The sequence below is a fragment of the Balaenoptera physalus genome (genome assembly GCF_965194825.1).
Source record: "Balaenoptera physalus genome assembly, chromosome: 5".
Lineage (NCBI taxonomy): Eukaryota > Metazoa > Chordata > Mammalia > Artiodactyla > Balaenopteridae > Balaenoptera > Balaenoptera physalus.
This window is the reverse complement of record NC_138884.1, coordinates 3016838-3032872: the sequence shown is the minus strand read 5'-3', so window position 1 is coordinate 3032872 and position 16035 is coordinate 3016838. Positions and strand designations below refer to the sequence as shown.

The 16035-nt window shown below is 43.0% G+C and overlaps 2 protein-coding genes across 5 annotated transcripts in view; one reads left to right on the top strand and one right to left on the bottom strand.

The window, feature by feature from the left end:
- Positions 1-14668, top strand: part of PPID (peptidylprolyl isomerase D) — a 29767-nt gene extending 15099 nt beyond the window's left edge. For all 3 annotated transcript variants that reach the window (XM_082461830.1, XM_082461831.1, XM_082461829.1), the window contains 7 exons: positions 1162-1350; positions 2216-2338; positions 2503-2609; positions 4269-4410; positions 6079-6165; positions 13522-13564; positions 14290-14668. In XM_082461830.1, coding sequence (XP_082317956.1) covers positions 1162-1350; positions 2216-2338; positions 2503-2609; positions 4269-4410; positions 6079-6165; positions 13522-13564; positions 14290-14378 — 780 coding nt within the window. In that variant the 3' untranslated portion in view covers positions 14379-14668. The remainder of the gene's footprint in view (positions 1-1161; positions 1351-2215; positions 2339-2502; positions 2610-4268; positions 4411-6078; positions 6166-13521; positions 13565-14289) is intronic.
- A 344-nt stretch (positions 14669-15012) lies between these two features.
- ETFDH (electron transfer flavoprotein dehydrogenase) overlaps positions 15013-16035 on the bottom strand; it is a 37425-nt gene continuing 36402 nt past the window's right edge. For both annotated transcript variants that reach the window (XM_082461740.1, XM_082461741.1), the window contains exon 13: positions 15013-15390. In XM_082461740.1, coding sequence (XP_082317866.1) covers positions 15227-15390 — 164 coding nt within the window. In that variant the 3' untranslated portion in view covers positions 15013-15226. The remainder of the gene's footprint in view (positions 15391-16035) is intronic.

The following is a 16035-nucleotide window of genomic DNA, read 5'->3' as shown; positions in this document are numbered from 1 at the left end:
CAACTGGAGAATAATATAATAATACGCTAGTAAATGCTAAGTTGATTGTGACTCTTTGTGTATGCTGTAGGAAAGAAGTATGATATATATTAGGGAAGACACTGAGGGGGAATGGGTACTTAAGCTGGGCAAACTGGACCTCGCAAGGTGGCTGAGATTTGGTTAGAAGGAACTAGAATACAGATGCCAGTTTGAGGGAGGGATGTGAGTGAGGAAGGACGAAGGTGTGAGGAGGCTGAGGAAATAAGGTTAATAATATTGAATATCATGGGAAAAGCACCAAACTTTTGGAAGGGAGAAAGGGAAGCTACCAGAAGGCTGAACACTAAGATTATGTGGTGGACATGTGGAGAAAAAGCAAGGGGGCCTTTTGCAAGGGCATCTAGTTCTTCTTGCCTTCTACACGCTTGGTGGCCTGGAAGGCAGGGCTAGATACAGGTTGAGGGGTAAAGGCACCTTAGGCGGGAGGACTAGCGTGAGCGTTCACGTGTGGCCCAACAAGGAGTGCGTTTAGGAAGCCTCAGGGTCAGGTGGAAGGAGGAAGACAGTGGGACCACAGAGCCTTTGAACAGGCTGGGCCAAGGCAGAAGTTGGGTTTCGGGAGGTACACGGCGGTTCCTTCTGGGCATTCTCTGAAGAAGTGCTTCACCCGGATGAAAGCCGTAATATTTGGCTTCCTTGGAGAGTAGGAAAGGCCCTAACGGAACTTCCAGCCTAAACTGAATGTCCCTCGCTGTTCTTAGTGTAAAGAATCATAAAGGAAGAATCATAATGTAGGCCTGAGAGCGGGAGCCCTGTTGAATGCTTTTCAGAAAAAAGCGCCCCCGTCATAAGAAAGGGCAAAGCCGAATTACTAGATCTTCATCTTAAAGATGAAGCGTAAGCATTTTCTCAATACGGCCGGTTTAGAAGTACCACCCCTGCCCCCCACGATTGTCTCTGTTACTTCATTCGGTTTCATAAGCTTTTCTTAAAGTCTAAAAAGTGATTAAGTATCCCACGTTTTGTGAATTAAAGGTCACAGTTGGTACGAAGTAAGATTACACGACAGCGTGCGGTCTAAATGGTACTGCGGTCCACCCTCGCTTTGTGAGTGGCTGGTAGAGAGTAGTTCAGACAGCAACCCTAACCTTGGTTCTCTTCGATGGCTTACTCCTGCAGCACGACAAGGAGGGATTACTGAGCATGGCGAACGCAGGCCGCAATACAAACGGCTCTCAGTTCTTCATCACCATGGCTCCGACCCCTCACTTGGATGGCAAACACGTGGTGTTTGGCCAGGTGATTAAAGGAATGGGTGTGGCAAGGATTCTGGAGAACGTGGAGGTGAAAGGTGAAAAACCTGCCAAAGTGAGTACCAAGTGACAGGGTAATACCCTCATTATCCTAGCTGCCGTCTTAGGAAACGTAAGTAAAAGGCTCAGATGATGGTTAGCTGAAAGACATGAGGACGGCTCTTGTTAAAGAAGCCTGGACCTGCCACTTTTTCTTCAAAGCTGTTTTCTACACTGGGAGAGATGAGGGCAGTTTAAAAGGAGGTTGTTTTGATTTCAGCATCAGTCTTGCTGATTTTGGTAACTTAACGCTCCTAGACCTGCAAAGCTTTGAGTCAGTGTGTACACGACTACAGAGAGAGCAGGAAACCAGGAAACCTTGGTCTCCTCTCTGCCGTTTAACTTGTGCTTTAGGCTTGCTCTTGTTATTTAACTTTCCTTGGCCCGTTTCCTCATCCTACGTGAATCATTTAAGGGTTTAGACTGGATTATGTCACTCCACAGATGCTTGTGTTCTAAACGTCTGTGAATCCACGCGGCCACCATAGACCCACCCTCACGGGCAGGGCTGTGAGTGGAACTGGGGGCTCAGACCTGCAGGAGGGGGGCCGCCACTCAGTGTGCAAAGGGAACAGTGGTCAGTGAGTCGCAGGCACGTGCCGCACGTGAGGAGAGGTCCGCGGGGAGTGATGACACTTTCCGCTGAGTCTGGGTGCGCGGAGCTCTGGATAGCGGCAGCAAGTGCGTTTGCTGCGAAGTGACGCCGCTGCGCTCCCCGGAGTGTGCGGGGAGGTGCGCCTCCCGACGCCGGCCTGTCGTGTTAGAGGCGGCTTGCACGGCGTTGCCCGCGCCTTGCAGCTGGAGAGCTTGTAAACCCAGACTCTTTGTGAAGTCGCCGTTAACGTGGTAGACGCGTCTACAGTTCAGGGTTGTTTTTACAGTTGTGCGTTACTGCAGAGTGCGGAGAGCTGAAGGGAGGGGACGACTGGGGAATATTCCCCAAGGATGGATCTGGTGACAGTCATCCAGACTTCCCCGAGGATGCAGACATAGATGTAAAGGATGTGAGTACTTTCACGTGGGTTAAAGTGTAAGTACTTAAACTGCTAAAAATATTTAGCACTAAAATTTTGAGCTTTTTGTATCAGTCTGTCTCAATGATAGAACTTAGCGCTAAACCGCGTTACATACTCAAACCCAACATATTCGTGTTCTTTCTTTTATACAGGTAGATAAAATTTTATTAATAACGGAAGACTTAAAAAACATTGGAAATACTTTTTTCAAATCCCAGAACTGGGAGATGGCCATTAAAAAATACACAAAAGTTTTAAGGTAATAAAATATTTTTAATAAATTGCTGTAAGAACTTGAAATTGAATTAACTGAAATTCAGGAGTTTTTTCTATTTTTGGCATATTACTTGCAGAGTAACCAGGTGTATTGAAATAGTTGCATTTCTTTGGTTGCTTCCAGATTCTTATTTTGAAAAATTTCAAAACACAGAAAAGAATAGTACATGGATAGCCATGTACCTTTACGTGTGTTCACCAGTTTTTAAGTTTTGCCACACTTGTTTTTGCAGAATCATTTTGAAAGGAAGTTGCAGATACCATGACACTTTACCCCTCAATATTTTAGCAAGCATTTCCTGAGAAGCCAGGACACTCTTCTACTTAGCATTAAGACTATGAAAACATCTCTCAAATATCATTATGTCATCCATATTCAAAGGTCCCCAGTTGTTTCAATTTTTTTTTGTTTTGTTTTTACGCCAGTATCCATTGTATCCTTTGGTTTTATGTCTCTAAGGCTCCTCTAATCTTTAATCTCCACGTTTTTTAGTCATTTGCATTTTGTGGCGTCGAAGCCCGTTGTCTTACGGAATACCTTCTGTGTGTGTTTATTGCTTCCTCAAGATTAGTTTGAGGTTACATATTTTAGCAAGGACTTGAATAGGTGACGTGTATGTTTCCTATGATACCATGTCCTGAAGGCACATGGCAGTTCCGCCCGTTTTGAGTTTTGGCACGTGGTTAAAGTGGCGTTAGCCATGTCTCTGTTATGAAAGTACCTTTCCCCTTTGTAAATAGTAAGTCCTCTGTGAGGTGATAACTGTGAGATTGTGTGAACATCGCATTCCTAGCCTTTCATCCAGTGGTTTCAGCATCATTGAAGCCCTTTGCCTGAATCAGTTATTACACTGACGCTTGCAGAACTGCGATTTTCTCAGTCATTCTGCAGTTTCGAGCTGGCATTCTTCTGTTTGAAAGACCCCCCCCCCCTCCTTTTTTTAAAGTATTACTGTAGTATTTGATCAATTCAACGAATTATACTATTACCGTCGTTCTTTCTGATGCTTGAAGCCTTCCCGATTGTCCGGTGGGAGCCCCTTTCCTGTATCCCTTTGACTGTTCTGTTAGTCTGTCAGCTCTTGCTTTCTGCCACAAGATGGTCCAGACCCATCTTATATGTAACCTTGTGTCCAGATCTGAGTTTCTCCAAGGAGCCCTGATTCTTTTCAGTGGGGGACAGACTCCAGAAACCAATTTCTGGGGGCCAGGCCCTTTTCAGTAAACAGCTCGGAACTACAGTAAACGACAAGTCAGAAGCACCACCACAGGGCTCTTCACCTGTCCCCATTCCAGTCCCCGTCCCACAATGCCAGCCTTGGTTCCAAACCTAATTACACTGGAAAGTGGACGATGGAAACCTGAGCTTTACAAATAGAAGTGTTCCTACTGTATAATCTCTAGGTTTGGGGATTGTTCTTAAGTTGGCTTCTTTGAACATTTTGGGAAAGAAGTTGGAACAAGTGAAAAAAAAATCTTCTAAAGGAAAGCATTTAATAAAAAGATTGTGGTCATTAAGAACGTTAATATTAGCATGTGATCTTTTATATCAGAACTGACACAGCACGTTTTGACCGAGTGGAGGAGAGCAGAGTTAAGTCTTAACGGGGCTGCTTGCTGCTTGTACCGATGTGTTCTCCAGGTATGTGGAAGGCTCGAAGGCTGCTACTGAGAACGCAGGCGGAGCAGAGCTGCAGCCCGTCGCTTTGAGCTGCCTGCTGAATATCGGCGCCTGCAAACTGAAGCTGTCCGATTGGCAGGGAGCAGTCGACAGCTGTTTGGAGGTAAGTCTGTTGATGTTACCTTTTTGAAAGAGTTGGATGATGACTTACTACTTCGAACAAAAGCAGTTTTATGTGACACTACTGTTATCTTATTGCGGAGGACCTAGTGAGACCCAGTGAAACATAATCTAAGTCACTTGATCTCTAAGTATTTTGGGCCTCAGTTCTTCCTCTCAAACCATTCATTTAGCTTATAACACTATATCACTTAATTTCTCTGAAGACACTTTCTTCCTCAGCTCATTTATTCACGTAACTGTTGAGCGCCTGCTATGTGCCGGTTATAGGAAGACAGCGCTAGGAATGACTGCGACTGTGGCCGGCGAGGTTGTTAGCAGAGCGTCATCGCTTTGCGATCTTGAGCAAGTTCCTACTTGTAGAGTCTGAATTTCTTTATACGCCAGATGGAAATACTGCTTTCCTCCTGGGATTGTCGTGAAGACCGTGTGTAATGCACGTAAAGCGTCTAGCGCGGTGTGGGGAGCAGGTTAAGCAGCTAACAGACACTTCGGTGTTTTAATTGAAAGACCCTCCCCTCGAGGAACTTTTTTGGCAGGAGAAGGAGTCAGTTTCAACGTAGGGTCGTCAGGACTTGTACAGGGACAGTGCGTGCTGTTGGGACACACAGGAAGGTCCCCTGCCTTCACGGGGACGTCCGGGAGTGCTAACCGACAAAGCCGGCAAGGTGGCAGCCTGCCTTCCTTAAATAGAGCAGTTATGACTGCCTCCTTCTTGCACAGTGTGTTTGAACAGTTTTCCAAACTAAAACATATATTTTAGAAAGACCGCCTCTAGTAATTTTTATGTATATTGCACATTAATCTAGGTCACAAAGATCAGCTATGCCTGAGCAAGTGTAAATAAAGTGAGATCCTAATTTAGTGGGGTAGGTGGAATAAGGAATGAGAATGTATTTATTAGGAGGGAGCGTGCGACAGAGGACGAGATCCTTCTTCACTGGATCGCTTTTTGACCTTTGTGAGGCAGGTAGCATATACCCTTTTCAGCAAAATCTCAATACTGACCTTTAAAAGATGTTACTATACACTATTTTTAAAATGTTTCAGAGGAGAAACCTATTAAAAGTTACTCACGCTCCTGAAAAACCCCTAGATGTCAACGAAATGAGTGTATACAGATTTTTATTCAGAATGCTTTTCTCTTATCAGCTAGGGCCCAATTGGGAGATAGCCACTGCACAGTAATTCCGACAGAGAAAGGTTACTGTCAGATACATGTAAGGGGCGGATTGGAGTAGCGAGGGCTGGCTAGGAGAGGGAACGCTGAAGAACCTGGCACTGCAGGTGTGTACGTGTACGTGTACGTGCAGAGATGTGTGTGATGCAGCAGCAGCTGCTCCCTCTGGGCTGCATGGAGGCCCTGGGCCGAGACCCAGGCGCGTCGGGGACGGGGGCTGTGCCTCACTGCATGCCCCGCAGCTTGGGGGAGCTCGCGGGGACCTGGAAGGGAAGTGGGTCCCTCGCCCGTGGGCACTGGGCGCCCTCTGCTGACAAAGCAGCGTGTGACCGGAGGCTCTCGGGGCCCAGCGCCCTTAACACAGAACAGTGAACGGTCGGTTTGGAGCTGACGTGCAGTAAATGGAAATCCAGCATGTATACTTAGTACTCGGTATTTAGATAAAAATATTAATTGTATAACTTTCTGTAGGCCCTTGAAATAGATCCGGCAAATACCAAAGCACTGTACCGTAGAGCCCAAGGATGGCAAGGACTAAAAGAATACGACCAAGCATTGGTAAAGTTTTGTTTTAAATTTTACTTTATTTTATTTTATTTTTTAACATCTTTATTGGAGTATAATTGCTTTACAGTCGTGTGTTAGTTTCTGCTTTACAACAAAGTGAATCAGTTACACATATACATATGTCCCCCTGTCTCTTCCCTCTTGCATCTCCCTCCCTCCCACCCTCCCTATCCCACCCCTCTAGGTGGTCACAAAGCACCGAGCTGATCTCCCTGTGCTATGCGGCTGCTTCCCACTAGCTATTTGTTTTACATTTGGTAGTGTATATATGTCAATGCCACTCTCTCACTTCGTCCCAGCTTACCCTTCCCCCTCCCCGTGTCCTCAAGTCCATTCTCTACGTCTGTGTCTTTATTCCCATCTTGCCCCTAGGTTCTTCATGACCTTTTTTTTTTTTTTCTTAGATTCCATATATATGTGTTAGCATACGGTATTTGTTTTTTTCTTTCTAACTTACTTCACTCTGTATGGCAGTCTCTGGGTCCATCCACCTCACTACAGACAACTCAGTTTCGTTCCTTTATATGGCTGAGTAATATTCCATTGTATATATGTACCACATCTTCTTTATCCATTCATCTGTCAATGGACACTTAGGTTGCTTCCATATCCTGGCTATTGTAAATAGAGCTGCAATGAACATTGTGGTACATGACTCTTTTTGAATTATGGTTTTCTCAGGGTATATACCCAGTAGTGGGATTGCTGGGTCATGTGGTAGTTCTATTTTTAGTTTTTTAAGGAACCTGCCTACTGTTCTCCATAGTGGCTATATCAGTTTACATTCCCACCAACAGTGCAAGAGGGTTCCCTTTTCTCCACACCCTCTCCAGCATTTATTGTTTCTAGATTTTTTGATGATGGCCATTCTGACTGGTGTGAGGCGGTACCTCATTGTAGTTTTGATTTGAATTTCTCTAACGATTAATGATGTTGAGCATTCTTTCATGTGCCTGTTGCAAATCTGTATACCTTCTTTGGAGAAATGTCTATTTAGGTCTTCTGCCCATTTTTGGATTGCATTGTCTGTTTTTTTTAATATTGAGCTGCATGAGCTGCTTGTAAATTCTGGAGATTAATCCTTTGTCAGTTGCTCCATTTGCAAATATTTTCTCCCATTCTGAGGGTTGTCTTTTGGCCTTGTTTATGGTTTCCTTTGCTGTGCAAAAGCTTTTAAGGTTCCTTAGGTCCCATTTGTTTATTTTTGCTTTTATTTCCATTTCTCTAGGAGGTGGGTCAAAAAGAATCTTGCTGTGATTTATGTTATAGAGTGTTCTGCCTATGTTTTCCTCTAAGAGTTTGATGGTGTTTGGCCTTACATTTAGGTCTTTAATCCATTTTGAGTTTATTTTTGTGTATGCTGTTAGGGAGTGTTCCAATTTCATTCTTTTACATGTAGCTATCCAGGTTTCCCAGCACCACTTATTGAAGAGGCTGTCTTTTCTCCACTGTATATTCTTGCCTCCTTTATCAAAGATAAGGTGACCATATGTGCATGGGTTTATCTCTGGGCTTTCTATCCTGTTCCATTGATCTATATTTCTGTTTCTGTGCCAGTACCATACTGTCTTGATTACTGTAGCTTTGTACTATAGTCTGAAGTCAGGGAGCCTGATTTCTCCAGCTCCATTTTTCTTTCTCAAGATTGCTTTGGCTATTCGGGGTCTTTTGTGTTTCCATACAAATTGTGAAATTTTTTGTTCTAGTTCTGTGAAAAATGCCAGTGGTAGTTTGATAGGGATTGCATTGAATCTGTAGATTGCTTTGGGTAGTAGAGTCATTTTCACAATGTTGATTTTTCCAATCCAAGAACATGGTATATATCTCTCCATCTGTTTGTATCATCTTTAGTTTCTTTCATCAGTGTCTTACAATTTTCTGCATACAGGTCTTTTGTCTCCTTAGGTAGATTTGTTCCTAGATATTTTATTCTTTTTGTTGCAGTGGTAAATGGGAGTGTTTCCTTAATTTCTCTTTCAGATTTTTCATCATTAGTGTATAGGAATGCAAGACACCTCTGTGCATTAATTTTGTATCCTGCTACTTTACCAGATTCATTGATTAGTTCTAGTAGTTTTCTGGTAGCATCTTTAGGATTCTCTATGTATAGTATCATGTCATCTGCAAACAGTGACAGCTTTACTTCTTTTCCAGTTTGGATTCCTATTATTTCTTTTTCTTCTCTGATTGCTGTGGCTAAAACTTCCAAAACTATGTTGAATAATAGTGGTGAGAGTGGGCAACCTTGTCTTGCTCCTGATCTCAGTGGAAATGGTTTCAGTTTTTCACCATTGAGGACAATGTTGGCTGTGGGTTTGTCATATATGGCCTTTATTATGTTGAGGAAGGTTCCCTCTATGCCTGCTTTCTGGAGGGTTTTTATCATAAATGGGTGTTTAATTTTGTCGAGAGTTTTCTCTGCATCTGTTGAGATGATCATATGGTTTTTCTCCTTGAATTTGTTAATATGGTGTATCACACTGATTGATTTGCATATATTGAAGAATCCTTGCATCCCTGGGATAAACCCCACTTGATCATAGTGTATGATCCTTTTAATGTGCTGTTGGATTCTGTTTGCTACTGTTTTGTTGAGGATTTTTGCATCTGTGTTCATCAGTGATATTGGCCTGTAGTTTTCTTTTTTTGTGACATCTTTGTCTGGTTTTGGTATCAGTGTGATGGTGGCCTCGCAGAATGAGTTTGGGAGTGTTCCTCCCTCTGCTATATTTTGGAAGGTTTTGAGAAGGACAGGTGTTAGCTCTTCTCTAAATGTTTCATAGAATTCGCCTGTGAAGCCATCTGGTCCTGGGCTTTTGTTTGTTGGAAGATTTTTAATCACAGTTTCAATTTCAGTGCTTGTGATTGGTCTGTAGATATTTTCTGTTTCTTCCTGGTTCGGTCTCGGAAGGTTGTGCATTTCTAAGAATTTGTCCATTTCTTCCAAGTTGTCCATTTTATTGGCATACACTTGCTTGTAGTAATCTCTCATGATCCTTTGTATTTCTGCAGTGTCAGTTGTTATTTCTTATTTTTCATTTCTAATTCTATTGATTTGAGTCTTCTCCCTTTTTTTTTTTTTTGATAAGTCTGGCTAATGGTTTATCAATTTTATTTTCTCAAAGAATCAGCTTTTAGTTTTATTGATCTTGGCTATCGTTTCCTCCATTTCTTTTTCATCTATTTCCTATCTGATCTTTATGATTTCTTTCCTAATGCTAACTTTGGGGTTTTTTTGTTCTTCTTTCTCTAATTGCTTTACGTGTAAGGTTAGGTTGTTTATTTGAGATGTTTCTTGTCTCTTGAGGTAGGTTTGTATTGCTATAAATTTCCCTCTTAGAACTGCTTTTGCTGCCTCCTATAGGTTTTGGGTCGTCATGTTTTCATTGTCATTTGTTTCTAGGTATTTTTTGATTTCCTCTTTGATTTCTTCAGTGATCTCTTGGTTATTTAGTAGCATATTGTTTAGCCTCCATATGTTTGTATTTCTTACAGATTTTTTTCCTGTAATTGATATCTAGTCTCATAGCGTTATGGTTGGAAAAGATACTTGATATGATTTCAGTTTTCTTAAATTTACCAAGGCTTGATTTGTGACCCAAGATGTGATCTATTCTGGAGAATGTTCCATGAGCACTTGAGAAGAACGTGTATTCTGTTGTTTTTGGGTGGAATGTCCTATAAATATCAATTAAGTCCATCTTGTTTCATGTATCATTTAAAGCTTGTGTTTCCTTATTTTCATTTTGGATGATCTGTCCATTGGTGAAAGTGGGGTGTTAAAGTCCCCTACTATGATTGTGTTACTGTCGATTTCCCCTTTTATGGCTGTTAGTATTTGCCTTATGTATTGAGGTGCTCCTATGTTGGGTGCATAAATATTTACAATTGTTATATCTTCTTCTTGGATTGATCCCTTGATCAGTATGTAGTGTCCTTCTTTGTCTCTTGTAATATTCTTTGTTTTAAAGTCTATTTTGTCTTATATGAGAATTGCTACTCCAGCTTTCTTTTGATTTCCATTTGCATGGAGTATCTTTTTCCATCCCCTCACTTTCAGTCTGTATGTGTCCCTAGGTCTGAAGTGGGTCTCTTGCTGACAGCATATATACGGGTCGTGTTTTTCTATCCATTCAGCCAGTCTGTGTCTTTTGGTTGGAGCATTTAATCCATTTACATTTAAGGTAATTATCGATATGTATGTTCCTATTACCATTTTCTTAATTGTTTTGGGTTTATTATTGTAGGTCTTTTCCTTCTCCTGTGTTTCCTGCCTAGAGAAGTTCCTTTAGCATTTGTTGTAAAGCTGGTTTGGTGGTGCTGAATTCTCTTAGCTTTTGCTTGTGCATAAATGTTTTAATTTCTCCATCGAATCTGAATGAGATCCTTACTGGTTAGCGTAATCTTGGTTGTAGGTTTTTCTCCTTCATCATTTTAAATATGTCCTGCCACTCCCTTCTGACTAGCAGAGTTTCTGCTGAAAGATCAGCTGTTAACCTTATGGGGATTCCCTTATGTGTTATTTGTTGTTTTTCCCTTGCTGCTTTTAATATTTGTTCTTTTTATTTAATTTTTGATAGTTTGATTAATATGTGTCTTGGCGTGTTTCTCCTTGGATATATCCTGTATGGGACTCTCTGTGCTTCCTGGACTTGATTAACTATTTCCTTTCCCATATTAGGGAAGTTTTCAACTATAATCTCTTTAAATATTTTCTCAGTCCCTTGCTTTTTCTCTTCTTCTTCTGGGACCCCTATAATGCAAATGTTGGTGCATTTAATGTTGTCCCAGAGGTCTCCGAGACTGTCCTCAATTCTTTTCATTCTTTTTTCTTTATTCTGCTCTGCGGTAGTTATTTCCACTATTTTATCTTCCAGGTCACTTCTCCGTTCTTCTGCCTCAGTTATTCTGCTATTGATCCATTCTAGAGAATTTTTAATTTCATGTATTGTGTTGTTCATCACTGTTTGTTTGCTCTTTAGTTCTTCTAGGTCCTTGTTAAACATTTCTTGTATTTCCTCATTCTATTTCCAAGATTTTGGATCATCTTTACTATCATTATTCTGAATTCTTTTTCAGGTAGACTGCCTATTTCCTCTTCATTTGTTAGGTCTGGTGTGTTTTGACCCTGCTCCTTCATCTGTTGTGTGTTTTTCTGTCGTCTCATTTTGCTTATCTTACTGTGTTTGGGGTCTCCTTTTCACAGCCTGCAGGTTCGTAGTTCCCGTTGTTTTTGGTATCTGTCCCCAGTGGCTAAGGTTGGTTCAGTGGGTTGTGTAGGCTTCCTGGTGGAGGGGACTAGTGCCTGTGTTCTGGTGGATGAGGCTGGATCTTGTCTTTCTGGTGGGCACGTCCACGTTTGGTGGTGTGTTTTGGGGTGTCTGTGGCCTTATTATGATTTTAGGCTGCCTCTCTGCTAATGGATGGGGCTGTGTTCCTGTCTTGGTAGTTGTTTGGCATAGGGTGTCCTGCAGTGTAACTTGCTGGTCGTTGAGTGAAGCTGGGTCTTGATGTTGAGATGGAGATCTCTGAGAGATTTTCACCATTTGGTATTACGTGGAGCTGGGAGGTCTCTTGTGGACCAGTGTCCTGAAGTTGGCTCTCCCACCTCAGAGGCACAGCCCTGACACCTGGCTGGAGCACCAAGAGCCTTTCATCCACACGGCTCAGAATAAAAGGGAGAAAAAATAGAAAGAAAGAAAGAAAGAAAGAGAATAAAATAAAATAAAGATAAAATAAAATAAAGCTATTAAAATAAAAAATAAGAAAAAAGTTATTAAGAAAAAATTTTTTTAATTTTTAAAATAAATTTTTTAAAATAAAAAAATAAAAAATTATTAAGAAAAAAATTTTTAATTTTTTAAAATAAAAAATAAGAAAAAATTTATTAGGAAAAAAATTTTTTTAAGTAAAAAAACAAACAAAAAAACCGGATGGACCGAACCCTAGGACAAATGGTAAAAGCAAAGCTATACAGACAAAATCTCACACAGAAGTCTACACATACACACTCACAAAAAGAGGAAAAGGGGAAAAAATAATAGCTTCTGCTCCCAAAGTACACCTCCTCAATTTGGGAGGATTTGTTGTCTATTCAGGTATTACACAGGTGCAGGTACATCAAGTTGATTGTGGAGCTTTAATCCCCTGCTCCTGAGGCTGCTGGGAGAGATTTCCCTTTCTCTTCTTTGTTCGCACAGCTCCCGGGGTTCAGCTTTGGATTTGGACCCGCCTCTGCGTGTAGGTCGCCTGAGGGCGTCTGTTCCCCAACCAGACAGGACGGGGTTAAAGGAGCAGCTGCTTCTGGGGCTCTGGCTCACTCAGGCCGCGGGGAGGGAGCGGTACGGAGGAGGCGGGGCAAGCCTGCGGCGTCAGAGGCGTCGTGACGTTGCACCAGCGTGAGGCGCGCCGTGCGTTCTCCCGGGGAACTTGTCCCCGGATCACGGGAGCCTGGCCGTGGCGGGCTGCACAGGCTCCCGGGAGGGGCGGTGTGGAGAGTGACCTGTGCTCGCACACAGGCTTCTTGGTGGCGGCAGCAGCGGCCTTAGCGTCTCATGCCCGTCTCTGGGGTCCGCGCTGACAGCCACAGCTCGCGCCTGTCTCTGGAGTTCGTTTAGGCGGCGCTCTGAATCCCCTCTCCTCGCGCACCAGGAAACAAAGAGGTAAGAAAAAGTCTCTTGCCTCTTCGGCAGCTGCAGACTTTTCCCGGACTCCCTCCCGGCTCGCCATGGCGCACTAACCCCTTCAGGCTGTGTTCACGCCGCCAACCCCAGTCCTCTCCCTGCGATCCGACCGCAGCCCGAGCCTCAGCTCCCAGCCCCGCCCGCCCCGGCGGGGGAGCAGACAAGCCTCTCGGGCTGGTGAGTGCTGCTCGGCGCCGAGCCTCCGTGCGGGAATCTCTCCGCTTTGCCCCCCGCACCCCTGTGGCTGCGCTCTCCTCCGTGGCTCCGAAGCTTCCCCCTCCGCCACCTGCAGTCTCCGCCCGCGAAGGGTCTCCTAGTGTGTGGACACCTTTCCTCCTTCACGGCTCCCTCCCGCTGGTGCAGGTCCCGTCCCTATTCTTTTGTCTCTGTTGTTTCTTTTTTCTTTTGCCCTCCCCAGGTACGTGGGGAGTTTCTTGCCTTTTGGGAGGTCTGAGGTCTTCTGCCAGCGTTCAGTGGGTGTTCTGTAGGAGCAGTTCCACATGTAGATGTATTTCTGATGTATTTGTGGGAGGAAGGTGATCGCCGTGTCTTACTCTTCCGCCATCTTGAAGCTCCTCTCTGTTTTACATTTTAATTAAAAGAAAAACCACTTTCATAACTCATAACCTAATATTTCTTTAAATGTTTTTTTTTCCAATTAAAGGCTGATCTTAAGAAAGCTCAGGAGATAGCACCAGAGGATAAAGGTAAGTTGGCAGTTTCTGTAGTGGAAGTTCATTTTGTCCCTTAAGAATGTATCCTCATGAACCAGCACACCCTTTGCCACGTAGAGGTTGATTTGTCCAGCAGATACTGCAGCACGCCTGCTACAGGCCAGGCTGCAGTCATGCTGCAGAAAGCACACGTCAGGGTCCCTGCCTTCAGCTTACACTCCAGCCGCTTTCCACGTGTCTGAAGACTGTTTGCTCTGCTGTCCTGTAATTCTAGATGGAAGAGCAGCATTAGAAGACACAGTATTTAGGGCAAATTTAGTGTTGGGACCATTTCTTAAGCTGAACGTGGCCATGACCTAAGTATTCTAGCTACTGAATATGTTTTAGGAAAGTTTTGGAAAGCTGTGACAAAAATAAGCCTGTTTTTCAAATAAACCAAGTATAAATGGTGATTCTAGGTCTAGATTTGGAAATAGGTCTTTGGGGAGGCACTTCAGTGGGGTCCCCTCTCATGGAAGGGAGAAGGCGCATCTGTGTGTAATTCAGTTAGTTTTCTCGGTGGACAGTCTCCTAAAATTGTGCTTTGTGGTTTTTATGTTTGTGTAGTCACTTTCTCCAAATAAATACTCTGTTAATAGGGCTCGGTTACTCTTTGAAGAGTTTTATCATTTTTTATCATACTAAAGCATCAGTTTGCTGGTCAGCCTAATTTTTTGGATGTTTTGAGAAATAACTCATATTACATATTTATTTTGCAGCTATCCAGGCGGAATTGCGCAAAGTCAAGCAAAAGATAAAGGCACAGAAAGATAAAGAGAAGGCAGCTTACGCAAAAATGTTTGCTTAATAAGGAATTCAGTTTTGCTTCAGTATGCATTGACTGTATAAAGCGAGTAAGACAGCTGAAGGGTCTTGTCTAGTATGTGTGATCCCTAATGTGTTCCCTCTGAGACTTCAGTTCCCATTGTTTGCAGTCTAGGAATACAGGTAGGGATTCACTCTTAATAGACCAGTGTTACAAAATATGGTGAAGTTGAACTCATTTTAAATGGCTCTCTGCATTACAGAGGATAATGGTGTCCACTGTATTTTAAACTCCTAGACACATCTTGTTTGAATAAACAGATGAAAACTTAAGTATGTGTGTTGTTTTTCTCATTTCTTTGATGCATCTCTCTGTGACGTGTGTGCAGGGCTGGCAGACGTCTCTAAAGGGTCAGGTAGACATTACAGTCTGTCACAGCTACTCAATTCTGCACTTGGAGCTCAAAAGCCCCCGTCGACAGTGCGTAAACCAGGAGGCACTGCTATGTTCCAGTAAAACTGTGTAAGAAGAGTGGTGGGCCGGATGCCAACCTCTGGTCTAGGAGATACACTTCACCACAAGTGCTGAGCCTGATGAGTCAAATGTACACTGGAGGCCAGCAGTGCCAGTAGTGTTCCGAATCTCAGAAGACTTGGAGAGAGAAGGAGATGCTGCATCACTTATAACGTTTTATTTAAGAGAGAGATTCATAATTTTTTATGGGACAGTTGTTTTAGGTACAGTATAAAATTATTTCACTGATAATTATTTTATGAACATTCTGATCAAAAATATATTTAAGCCTTTTTGACACCTGTGAACTTCCAAACATTTGAAGTTAACTTGCCGTCCGTTTTAGAGAGACTGGTGCGGGTGAAGCCGGCTGCAGTTTACATTCCGTTGTATGCTGGGCCTCCACCGCCTTCGGGCACCACCCAGTTAATATTCTGACTTGGATCCTTAATATCACATGTTTTACAGTGCACACAGTTCTGAGCATTTATCTGTAGCCGAAATCCGTCACCTTGTTCCAAGGGTACAAATTCATAAACTCCTGTAAGGAAACACAGGCAACTCCGTGCAGTAGCTGCCTTTAAAGCAGAGGCTGAAGTCCTGGAGAAATTAGCCACAGAAACCCTCAGGGTTTGTGGACTGAATGTTTACCCACAGAATATCACAGAGGTCTGGGTGTGTGCATCTGCTGCTGTATACATTAACAATGACAGAAGCAGAAGGTACAGCAGCATGTGGTTGAGTTGGCGTCACCAACAAGGGAACTCGAGGTTGAGCACTTTTTGGGTGTGATGTTATATATGGACATACTTCAGAGACCCAGACGCCGCAATAAAGTGAATTATCACCATAGAGCAAGTCATGTGAATTTTTTGGTTGCCAGTGCATATGTAACAGTTATATTTACGCTACTTTGCAGTCTGTGAAGCATGCAATAACAGCATTATGTCTAAAAAACAATGTACATGCCTTACTTAAAATACACTTTATTGCTAAAAATGCTATCTGAGCCTTCAGCGAGTCATAGTACTAACGTCAAAGATCACTGAGCACAGTATCAAATATAATAATGAGAAAGTTTGAAATTTTGCAAGAATTACATGTGACACGTGGAGTGAGCAAATGTTGGAAGAATGGCGCCAGTAGGCTTCTTCAACGCGGGGTTGCCAGGGACCTTTGATTTGTA